This window comes from Sparus aurata, chromosome 8, assembly GCF_900880675.1.
Source record: "Sparus aurata chromosome 8, fSpaAur1.1, whole genome shotgun sequence".
Classification (NCBI taxonomy): domain Eukaryota; kingdom Metazoa; phylum Chordata; class Actinopteri; order Spariformes; family Sparidae; genus Sparus; species Sparus aurata.
In genome coordinates this window covers 1,334,398-1,346,778 of record NC_044194.1, presented here as the reverse complement: position 1 = coordinate 1,346,778, position 12,381 = coordinate 1,334,398, and the positions used below count along the sequence as shown (strand labels likewise).

The 12,381-nt window shown below is 43.6% G+C and overlaps 1 protein-coding gene across 1 annotated transcript; it reads right to left on the bottom strand.

The window, feature by feature from the left end:
• Positions 1–1,447: 1,447 nt before the first annotated feature.
• Positions 1,448–11,690, bottom strand: cln6b (CLN6 transmembrane ER protein b). Its single transcript, XM_030425042.1, has 9 exons — positions 11,635–11,690; positions 11,412–11,551; positions 9,750–9,870; positions 9,140–9,238; positions 8,837–9,025; positions 7,120–7,175; positions 6,184–6,306; positions 2,862–2,990; positions 1,448–2,761 (listed from the first exon to the last, which is right to left on the bottom strand). Exons 2-9 carry the CDS (start codon positions 11,471–11,473, stop codon positions 2,614–2,616), a joined length of 927 nt encoding a protein of 308 aa, XP_030280902.1. The 5' UTR covers positions 11,474–11,551; positions 11,635–11,690; the 3' UTR covers positions 1,448–2,613.
• Positions 11,691–12,381: the final 691 nt, after the last annotated feature.

The following is a 12,381-nucleotide window of genomic DNA, read 5'->3' as shown; positions in this document are numbered from 1 at the left end:
CTCCAGGGGTTGTCCTGGGGTTGAAAACCTTTCCTGTTGTAGGCAGCAATGTATTGATTTATATCTTACATTTTTACAACTTGAACATGTAACAGCTTAATATCAGGTGGTAACACATCATCAGACTCAGTAACTGGATTAATATTAACAACATATGTATTGCTTCCTTAATGCTAAAAGGGAAATAATATACATTTTTAGTTAGATAGATTAAAAAATTTAAATGATTAAAAACTAAAATGATCAACAAAATTTGAAGGACCAATTATTGACATTATGACGTCTTTGTCATAAGTTAGCACGCTAACCAGCTAGCCCCTCCAGGTCTGAAGCTCCCGTGTTAGCGGTGTACATAAGTGTAAAACTCCCCCGATGCCCCAAGCTCACAGCCTCAAACACCTAGCTTTAAAGCTAAACAAGCTAATGGAAGCAACAATTAGGAGCAGTTAGTTGTTACAGATTCAACACATGGACAATTCCGACATACTGCACCTTTTTAAAGTCATATAACTTTAACAATATTACTGTAACATGCTGCTTTTGTCGCACGCTATCAACAACACTGTTGTACTTGGACTGAAGAAGACTGTGGTTGTAATCCTGCTGCTGGCCCAACAACATTAGCAACGTCCGAGCTAACTAGTGGGTAAAATAGTGGGTCACTCCCACACCAACCCGTCACCAGTGGTACAGATGTTCTGCCAGGGGTTTCAGCCGGCACCCTGAGCTTTGTGTTGCCAAGACGACTGTGATTGGATTTAAAGAAATCAAGAAATCCAACTTCAGCTTCAATTTTCTATTTCTTTTATAAAACTGTCCATCATGAGTCCGACTTTTTTATACGCATCATTCTGAATCAGTAACATGCTGCTTTTTAAATCTGACGTCTCTCCTGATGCTTCCACATCAATTTGCATTTCCCAGAATGAATTCCCAGAGGAGTAAATGTAAACCTGTTGCCTTCAGCTGTGGATTAAAAGACAGAACAAGCAGCCAAATGAGAAAAAATGCAGATTTATTCAGTCTTGTTGGAACAGATGTTCAGAGAAGCTGATGTTCAGAGCTGTGCAGACGGCAGCGTGACAGAGTTCAGTTGTGTCCTCGCCAGATGATTAATTGTGTGTCCCTCCGTAAAAAACAAACAAACCTCATCCTCATTACTACATTCTGCTCTATTTCTGTTGCTGTGGGTGTAGAAATCTGGCTGTGCGCTTCCTCTAAGGTGGATTGATGACGTGTTGAGCACGATGACGTGTAGCTGCTGCACGGCTGAATGGGATAAACCTTAATGTTCCACATGCACGATGTTTTTGCCTCCAAATTGTGTGACAGAGCTGTGATTCGCCACACGCCTCCTCAAAGCTGCAAAATCATTTACCATTAAGAGATCCGCAAGAAAACCTTCGCTCCTGAGCTGCTGAGAGGAAACACAGCTGAACGTCACACATTCAGGAAACATTCACTTTATTTCTGTAAACAACTATACGTTCAAATTTGTAAATTTAATACATACAGCATTTCTACATGATGAGCCGTATTTCATGTCAGGAAGTGGAGGTGATGATGATGTCACAACATCGCGTCAGGACAATATTCAGCCATATTTGTGGCATCATAACACGATAACACGATCTTTTCCTCTTCCAACCAGGTGGTTTCTGTGTCTAAACCTAACCAGACCATAGCACAGTGCCGTCTTAACATAAAATCTTACAACATATCAGTGATTTTCAGAAACATACGTAGGGGGTTTCTTTATTAGTGCAACGTGAAAAAAAACCAACAACAAACAGGGCAGAAATTAGACAAAAGATTCACAAAATACACAGACAATAACACAAAAACAATGAGACATACAGAGGATGCGTCAGGAGCGACAGGTGATGAATAAAGTAAAGGAAGAAAACATGACGTCAATAAAATATATGTGCACATACGTGAATATATATCATAATAATAATAATAATAGGAAGAAGAAGAAGAAGAAGAAGAAAAAGAAGAAGAAGAGGAAGAATATCAGCATCTCTCCCCCTTCATGTCGTCGCCTCAGGCTGGAGTCGGTCCATCGTCAGCCTGTTATTATATTGTTATTGTTCTCTTCTCTCCAGTTGTTCTGGATCCTTCCTCTCACCCACGACTGAAGAGGGTTTCTGTCTTTATCTGGTGGTTTGACAGGAGAAGCAGACGTGTGGGAAACAAATACAGCGAACAGCGTCTCTGCTGTTGAACCGAGCCGTAGAGCTGTAGGATTAAATGATGTCTCTGGAACAAGGCAAATCTTTTTCAGATAAGACAAGATGAAAAACAACAGTTAAACCCAGTGGGGGCTCACCGGGTCGGGGTCACACACTGGGCCCAGTTTAGATGAGAATAATGGAAAATCCATATAAAGTAAATACATGAGGAGCAGCTCCAACAGCAGGTCAGCTCGGTCTCCACAGTATCCGTTGTGAATAGAGACTGAGACAACATTTGAACATCACTAGCAGAGCAGTGGAGGTCCGTTCACACCCGTCTGGCTGCAGAGCAGAGCCTGTGGTTCTGCCTTCATCTGGTCCGATTACAGACACATTGATTCTGTTGGAGGAGGCTGTGTTTGCAGCAGCAGGTGTGTTACGTGTGGTTGTTCTGCTGCAGGTACAGTGTGTATACGCAGCGAGGCTGTGGGACGTAGATCAGCCCGGAATGCTTCTTCCTCAGGACGCCATCGCTCCACAGCCAGGCCACCCAGACCGCCACCAGGACCAGAGCTGCAGAGAAACTACCAACAGACAGCTCGGACTCATGTGGATCAACAGAGCGTCACATCACGATGAAGCATTCTGAGATTCAGATTCTCGTCAGCCAGTGTTCACACCTACCTGTAGAGCGTGAGGAGGCCGTTGCCGTCGGGAACCATGCCCCGCCTCCTCTTGTGCATCACTGTGGCCATCATGGCGAAGAAGGTGAAGATGAAGAGGATGAAGGTCTGTCCCTCAGTGATCAGGTACCTGATGGGAGACACGGGGACAGTGGCGGTTCTAGACCAGTTTTAATAGGGGGGCCAGGTTGGGGCCGGCTTTTTTGTTAGGGGGCACATACAACCCAGAAAAAAGGATAAATCCCTCATTCAGACAAAACAGTGTTTACAATTTCAACAATTTTGATTGGGTAGTAAACTGCTGAGACACTTTATTTCTGCCTTTCCCTTCAGAACAAAATCATTGCAAGAAATCTGTCATTGTATTATTAATGCAGACTCCCTGTCAGGGGGCCACAGGGGGGTCCAGACTCAGAGTTACGGGGCACTGGCCCCTGTTGGCTCCCCCTAGAACCGCCCCTGCACAGGGAGGGTCAGTGGGTCTGTGAGCAGAGAGTCACGGGTTCAAGCCCAACCGACACTGATGTTGCAGGACTACAGGAGGTGGAGGTGATGGAGGAAGTGGAGGTGATGGAGGAGGTGGAGGTGATGGAGGTGATGGAGGTGATGGAGGAGGTGGAGGTGATGGAGGTGATGGAGGAGGTGGAGGTGATGGAGGAGGTGGAGGTGATGGAGGAGGTGGAGGTGATGGAGGTGATGGAGGTGATGGAGGAGGTGGAGGTGATGGAGGAGGTGGAGGTGATGGAGGTGATGGAGGAGGTGGAGGTGATGGAGGTGATGGAGGAGGTGGAGGTGATGGAGGTGATGGAGGTGATGGAGGTGATGGAGGAGGTGGAGGTGATGGAGGAGGTGGAGGTGATGGAGGTGATGGAGGAGGTGGAGGTGATGGAGGTGGATGGAGGTGATGGAGGTGATGGAGGAGGTGGAGGTGATGGAGGTGATGGAGGTGATGGAGGAGGGGAGGTGGAGGTGATGGAGGTGATGGAGGTGATGGAGGTGATGGAGGAGGTGGAGGTGATGGAGGAGGTGGAGGAGATGGAGGTGATGGAGGTGATGGAGGTGATGTAGGAGGTGGAGGTGATGGAGGTGATGGAGGAGGTGGAGGTGATGGAGGTGATGGAGGTGATGGAGGTGATGGAGGAGGTGGAGGTGATGGAGGTGATGGAGGTGATGGAGGAGGTGGAGGTGATGGAGGAGGTGGAGGTGATGGAGGTGATGGAGGTGATGGAGGTGATGGAGGTGATGGAGGAGGTGGAGGTGATGGAGGAGGTGGAGGTGATGGAGGTGATGGAGGAGGTGGAGGTGCTGTGGCAGCCGGGCCGAGCCAGTCAGCGACATTCAAGAGTGCATTTCAACACTTGTTTGTTTCGTTCATTTTGACAAGACAACTGGATATTTTTGAGGAGACTTTAGGACATTTCTTGTCTTGTGAGTGACGATTACAGCCCGTCTGTTACAAGTCATCTGGATATCTTTTTGAATAGACAACACAACATGTGGTCGTGTTTGACGCAACAAAACCAGACGTTTTAACAAGATATCAGACATTTACCAGTTTGTCACAAGAAATTCTGATGGACATGGAAACATTTCCCTGACGTGTTTTTAGCTCCAAATCAGACCATTTTTATTAGACGCCGACACATTTCACTGCAAGAAATTTGGATATTTTTGACGAGCCATCAGGACTTTTTCCAGTCGTGTTTGTGGCGACAAAACTGGAGATTTAGTTTGTGTGAAACGTGTCTTGTTGTTTTTTGTAAAATGTTTCACATCATGAGCCTCAATTAACGCAGTTTTTCAGCAGCTGGTGCTCAAATCTTTGATATTGAATCTGAAAACACCAAATTCTGGTCAAATTTGGACTAAATTTGTGTGGAATCTTGAATTAAAGTTTAATTCCATTTGTTGAAGAACACATAAAGATCTATTATAACTCTCAGGAAAGATGTTACTATCAACAGTCTCTAAACGAGGCTTAACATTCACCGCGTGAACGAGCTGAATATTCACATTAAACTGCCCGGACAAAAAATTAAGTGTTAGAAACACAAATGAAAAGTAAAACGTCTTCAAAATGAAGTTTTATTTTCCAAACTACAGTCAGCAGGAATGTGGAGGATTCATTAGTTGTGATTAAAGTGCTGACTTTAATTCTGCTTTCATCCTGAAGTGCTGTCCTCCACGAGTAGAGTAATTAGTCAGCAACACCTGAGAACTACCTGATCAATAATTACTGACACCTGGACACACACACAAACACACACACACACACACACACACACAGCCTCAGGTGCAGGTGTAGTGTTCGTCAGACGTCACTCTAACAAACAGAATCAAGAGGTCACAGCTGATCCTCTGAGAGTCACTTTATATACCGATGTTAAAGTAAAGCATGTTTCTGACTCTGCGTTTGTGTCTCGCTCCACCACTTTACTCCAGACTCCAACATGTCAACACTACCAGACGGACTGTGAAGACATTTGGTTCAAACGTTTGGCACCCAGAGGATGAATCCTGCTGACTTTGACAAATATCTGTCTGCTCATCTCGTCCCAGTCGGATAAAGTTTAGCAATCCACAAAACATTTTTGGAGCTTCACAGGAAATAAAGCCGTCTCGGATCCTTGGAGATAATCTTTAAAGTAGTTTCTGTTTGGTTTGTCTTTGCCAGCCGACCCCTGAGCTCTTCAGATTGTGTTAAATGTCGATGAAGAAGGAATCTAATCTCTGTCTGCTGCCGTCCCGCTGGACGTCTGTCTGCATGGCTCAGAATCTAAAGTGAGTGGAGTCAAGTCAAGTGAACAATGCAGGTCGAGCTTTTCCTCCTCAGACGGTTCAGTGAAATCTCCTAACACACACTGAATGTAGATTTATGCACCTGCAGCCACAGATGGATCAGTTAATCGCCACTCCAGAGAACGTGGTTGTCCTCGGTGACTCCGTCTGTTTCTCACTGTTGATTTATTGATTTATAAACTGCTCTGTGAGGTTTTTCTCTCTGAGGTGATACAACACATACATTCTTCCACTTTAAAGAGTCGTCTTCTGAAAAATATCTCTCCTGACATCAAAACGTTTTAGAAGCAGTTGAAGAGACGAGACGGGAAAATAAACGAGGCGTATGGATCGATGTTTTGTTTTCCTGTCTGCTGGTTTTAATGTTTTTATGTATGGTTTTGATAATTTCATGGTTTATGTTTCACCTTATTGTTACTATATGACGTGTAAATGCAAACATAGATTGTTTTAACTGGGCCAGGGAAGAGGAGGGACGGGGGACCGAGCCGAGCCGGTGTTGTGTAGTCGGGAGGCAGTCTGACCAGTAGTAGGCGGCGTTGGGGATGAGTAGCATCCACGCTGCTGCCGGCGTCTTCTCCTCCTGTTTCCTGTGACTGAAACAACCGCTGAAGAAGAGGAAGAGGACGAGGAAGAGAGGAACATACCTGCAGGAGAAAGAGTAACCACAGCTCATATCTCAGGCGGCATCCACCACGAACCCAAACACTGTTCTGATTCTGTCGACCTACTCAGAGACTCATCGACTGTATGAATTTATAACAAAACATCATATTTAAGTCTTCATGTTCTGTTTTAAAAAGCATTTCATAAACACAATTCTTCTGTACTTTTATCTTTACATCGCTGTGTTGGTTCCTTTACTTCATTAAAAGTATGTCTGACCTCCAGTTAGAATCACTGACGAACAAAAGCTTTAAAGGACACGTTGATGTTTCTCTTCTCGTCGACATGTTGAAAAAAAGCAAGCAAAGGAACCACCAGCCCCACCCAGGTGCATCATGGTCCCTCACCTGTCCGTCACTGAGACACTAACGAGACAAAACTAAACACGGAAGTAATTAAACTAAAGTAAACAAAATGCTACCAGACTCACAACCCAGGCAAACATCTGGACTCATTAAAATAATCATATCTGCTATCAGCAAAATAATAAACGAAAGACAACAAATCACTCTGACAGCTTCATTAAAAACACACGGACGAGTTGTTGCTCCTCCGTCACCCTGAACACCAGCTGAATGTGGATTCAGTCCCCAGCAGGTTCACGACCTCCTCCTGTTGGTCTGATTAAAAACTACGCTGAGTTTTTATTGGTGTTTAAAGATTTACGTCATCAGGAGGAACCAATGAGCTGAGAGCCACCGACAGGAAGTTCAAACGTGTCCTTTAATCTCTGAGTTCTGTGGTTCTGTTGGTGCGACAGTCTGAACATACGTAATGATTCGGGTTGTTCTCACCACATCAGATGACCCAGAGTGTCGTCGTAGTAAAACAGAAGCTCGAAGGCGTCGATCTGCAAAATAAAACGACGTTCATCAGTGTGAAGACGGAGGTCGTCTTCTGTGTCGTGTCTTTAGAGGAGAATTTAAAAACTTGCTGCTGATGTTTCTTTGTTTTGTTCTTATTTCTGACACAATGTGACGGGAAAGTCACGAAATCCAATTTTCGCTGAATTTGTTTTTCACACTTTCCCCAAATGAATTCATTTTAATCAGTTTGACTGAACAAGACAAACCTGTACAGCTGTGATAATAATCATAGTTTAAGATCCCTTCTCTGTAAATTTACTCACATCGGGATTAACTTCTGTTTCACATTATGAATATTTTAGCATATATACATATTCACAGCTGTAAGAGTTCCCTCACTGCTTCCTGTCTCTGTTTCTGTCCAGTGCTGTAAATCTTTTATGACCAGTGAGAGATTCAGGAGTTTAATTCTCAGAACACCAGACGCGTACAAACATGTTTCCTACTGAATAAGATGTAGTTGTATCTTTTTTTCTTGTACATGTATTTTTTCTGTGTGTGCCTTCAGTTCATTCAAAGACTTTCTGACAGGACTCATCATCACATCATCTGCTGGAATAAACATGTTCTTTACTTCCTTCACTCGTCTCTGCTGACTGAAGCGGACACTATGCTCTCAGTCTGATATTTCACTTTGAGTAATCGTGAATCAAACATAAACAACAACGCAGAATTTAAATGAGCAGAACAAAACATCCACAGTCTCGTCTCGTCTCGTCTCGTCTCGTCTCGTCTCGTGAAGGTTTTGTTGTCTTGTGTTTTCAGGTCTGTCTCATTATCCCTCCTCTTGTGTATATTGCTCCCCGTCACATCAGCAGTTCGTCTTTGTCTCTCGTGTGTTTTTGATCTTTTTGGACCGCTCATTTTCAGACGTTCAGCAGTAACAAGGTGTTGGGTGAAGGAACTCTTAAAAACACAACTGTTTTTTTCCTCAAATAAAGTCGCTGATCAATAAAACAACACATTTCTCCTGTCTTTGTCTCTCGTGTGTTTTTGATCTCTTGTATTTTTGGACAGCTCAGTTTTTGTCCAGTCCCGTGTGCCGTGTTTGAACACTTCCTGTGTACTGATCCATTTCTGCAAGGACACTCTGAAGAAAAATGTGGATTATTTATTTAAAACATTGTTTTTACCTCTCTGGTTTTCTGAGAATAAAAAGATTGAATACTTATTCCAGAGGTCCTGTTCTCTGTGCCGGACTGAGCTCTTGACACCAAATCTCAAAATGACAAAGAGTCATTACAACAATAATAATAATCAACATTTAACAGCAACGTTTTGGAGTGGTGGAGAAAGTCCCCAGACTCCCTTAACAAATGTGTCAGTTTAGTGAGTTGTTGAGTTGGAGACACTTTATAAACTCTGTGAAACTCTGTCTCTGACTCATTCTGCATTATTTGGACCTTCTTGTTCATTCAGCAAATGTTCTACATGAACTTCTGTCTGTCTTTGAGTAGAAACATGGAGTCTGTTTGTCTCAGTGTAGACGAGTGGTCACTCAGGATCGGATCACTCAGGACAGATGTCAGAACCAGGTCTGGACGGGCTCATGTGTGTTCCATCTCTCTGAAAACTAGTGTAACTAAAAAAAAGACCTGAAGGAATCACAAATGTATTTCTGAGGTTTCTGTGACGCAGCACCTACCAGAGAGGACGGGTTGAGGTTCTTCAGGACCGGGTTCTCTCTGACCGACAGGTGCAGCTGGTAGCCAATCAGCATCAGCCGGCGAGTGATGGAGTCGGCCACCAGGTGGAGGCTGGTCCCCATAACAACGGTGATGACGCCGAGGCGGACGGCGGTGCGTGGCAGCGTCCTCGGGCTGCGTTCAAGCATCTGTACAGACAGATGTTTGACTGTGATCAGTGTGACTACACTAATATATTGTAATATATAATAAATGTGATTATTGTTATTATTGTTATTCAGTGTGTGTTGTGTCGCAGTCACTTTGAGCAGTATGAGCGGCGTGCTGATGTTGTACAGGATGTGGAGATATTCTGCAGCACCGGGACGGTTCAGAGGAGTCCAGTCTGCAGGGAGGACGAGCTGCAGGAAACATCCACCTCATGTTTCATTTCTCCTTTAAAGACTCAAATAACATTTAAGATTTATATCCATTTCAAACCAGATGAAGGGAGTGTAGCTTCTCTCAGGAATACTTTTATTATGAGCCGTCTGTGTGAACCAGATGGTTCTGCTGAGGAAGTCTGAACCCAGAAAAAAAGTTTAAAGGTCCCAAAACTTATTTTCTCAGCCAGCGTCTCCTGTGAGGGAGGAGCTCGCACAGAAGTTCTGCTGAGGTTCTAGTTGAGTTCTTTCACTGCACAGATTTCTTCTCTTCTCATTGGTTTAAAGTGGGCGGGGCTCAGTGAGAAACAGGTGATGTCACACATTTACCTAAACTAATAAGCTTGTTTAGACGTTCAGCAGTAACAAGTTGTTGCGTGAAAGAACTCTTGAAAACACAAAATCATGTTTTTTCCCTCAAATAAACTCGCTGATCAATAAAACAACACATTTCTCCTGCAGCACTTAACGCCACTCATCATCTTGTTACCGTGACAACAGGCCGGCCCACATCCAGGATCCAGTTCTGGAGAGTGAAAGCGAGCCAGAGGTCCAGGTGGAACCGGGGCTTCGACAGAACCTCCTCCATCTCCACAGAACCGGCCGAGCGGCTGCAGAACACAGAGACATGACGGATGGATTCATGATTTACTGGAGCAGCTAACGATGCAATCGGAGACCCGACCGGCTGCTGGGTGCAGAGCGCAAATCCTGTAATGCATGATGGGATTTGTTTGAGATCAGAGGCTCAGAAAAAAAGCCAAAATCTGCTGAGATAAGAAGGAGAGCGACGAGATCCAAAAACATGAAGCGAATAATAGATCACACAAAAAAAGGCGCAGTCATTAAAGTGTTATCAGGAGAGCCACAGCTCCGCTCCGGGACACGTCACACTTTCAGGACCAAGACAGAACAAACAGCCGGACGATGTTTTCAGCCGCTCAGGTTTCATGACGCTCATGTTCCCCAGAGGATGAATCCCACAGACTGATTGTTCCTCAAGAGCTTCATTTGTTTTTAGTGACTATCTAAACTATTTGATGGGTGTCCATGAGATTTCTTGCCATCCAGCGCCACCATCAGGTCAACATGGTGATGTGTTCAGTACAGTTTTACACCAACAGTATAAATGCAGATTATATTTTAAAATGCTTCTTCATCACGAGTGCACTCAAACACAGGGAGCAGCAGGAAGATGCTGAAAGTTATTTTAAAACTCTTAATAACATTTTAGATCAGATGCATCAGAGCATCACGCCTGAAAAGATCTGAAGATTATCTTGTCCATCATCATGAATTATTCAATTATTGGTCCTCGAACAGAACAGAACAGAACAGAACCACAGTAAGTCCAGTGGTATGTGTCTGTGTAGCGGACAGTCATACATTTACAGAGCTACGCTGCTAACATGACTAAACAGTCCTGAAGGCGTCTGCTGACAGAGGAAGTGGTGTATTTAAAAAGCAGAGAGGACTGAACAGACCTGCAGCCGGAGGAAGCTGTGACCTCTGCCTCCAAATCCTCCAACACCTGAGCTCTAATCTCTGCTGTTCGTCTGTCACACGCCCGGCAGAGGACAGATATGATGTCCTGCTTCAGTTTGATTCAGCGTTCACTATATAATCACATCCACAGTCAAATACTCAGAGAGGAGCCAGTCATGAATACTGCAGCACGGTTTAAAGTTTAAAGATGGAACCCAAAATTCAGCTTTTACTTCTTTTTACAGGCAAAACAAAAAAGTTCAGCGTCTGTTTTCGTGCTGAGTGAAGAATGAAGAGGACAGAACTTTTCAGATTTTAAGATTAAAGTTGTGAAAGTTACAGTGATGATTCTGAAAATAATGTTGTAACCTTGTTTGTGTAGAATGAGACGTTAAAGGAACAGTTCACCCAAAAATATCAATCCAGTCATGATCTCCTCCGCTGATGGAAGTTCTCAGTTTTCGTGACCTGAAACACTCGGAAGGTCAAACTCATCTGAATAAAGTGACGCACAGTTTTTCAAACTCTGGAGGAACTTTTGTGGTTTTGTTGCCATAAAAGAAAAACAGGATCTGCATGTTTGAAGAGAACTGTGTGATTATTCACAGACACCTGTAATAATAACTGACTCTGAGTCTGTCTGATGATGAAAGTTAATTTTACCAACCTGCTCATGAAAGTTGCTGCGTGCAGAGCTGAGTTCTGTCTCCTCCGGATGGACGGCTGCATCTCTCTTTTCCAGGTCACCGTCTCTCTGTAACAGCAGGAATCTGACTGTTATCACACCACAGCTGCAGTGTCACAGGCCTGATAGCACACAGATATCAGAGAGTCAATCAGAGCCAATTAGGTCAACTGTGGTGAGAATCCTGATGCTGCGGCCTCCAGACCTCTTCCATCGTTCATCCTGATGAGATTTCACATATAAATCCTCCTCTGAGATGTGTTCTTGATGTTTCCCTCCTCATTGTTTCCTCTGAAGCTGTAAAAAAAGATGGTTACTCCCTTGAACTGCAACAAAACTGAATTATGTCCCGATAAATCCCTCAGCCTCTGTGCAGGAGTTAAACTGCAGGTTCATCTGCCAGCAGATAAGCCTGTAATCTGTATAAACCTGCTCCCCATGTTTTATTAGACAGCATTAATCTGGGCTCAGATGGACACAGTTAGAAGCTTATGCTCCCACTGGGGTTCACTGTAAATACCACGAATATCTGTTAAACCTGTTTTAATGTGAGCGAAGGAAAAGTGGGGCAACATGTGACTGATGGCGGCTCAGGTTACAAACATCAGGTAGAAGAATGAGATCCAAGTCACAAAGAAAACAGTGATTGGTTGAAATGAAAAAATACCAATGTTTTGATGAATTTAATGTATGTGGTTTGTCTTTTGTTTTGTTTTTTGTTTTGTTTTTGCTTGTTTGATGTACCTTGTTTTATTGATAATTGTATTTTTATTTCATTTGGTTTTTATTTATTTATTTATTTCTATTTTTATCTATTTACTATATTATTTTATTTTTCTGTCACGTCTCTGTAATGTAGTTATTGTGTTACATGGGGGTTATTGTGTGACCCCCTCGAAAACGAGATGGTACATCTCAAGGAGTTTTATCCTAATAAATAAACTTTAACACA

Coding starts and splice junctions, on each gene's coding strand:
- cln6b (XM_030425042.1), bottom strand. CDS start 11,473: ATGCAGCCGTCCATCCGGAGGAGACAGAACTCAGCTCTGCACGCAGCA. Junction 9,026..9,139: donor CGCCGCTCATACTGCTCAAA/GTGACTGCGACA, acceptor CTGTCTGTACAG/ATGCTTGAACGCAGCCCGAG. Junction 6,307..7,119: donor ACTCTGGGTCATCTGATGTG/GTGAGAACAACC, acceptor TTTCTCCTGCAG/GTATGTTCCTCTCTTCCTCG.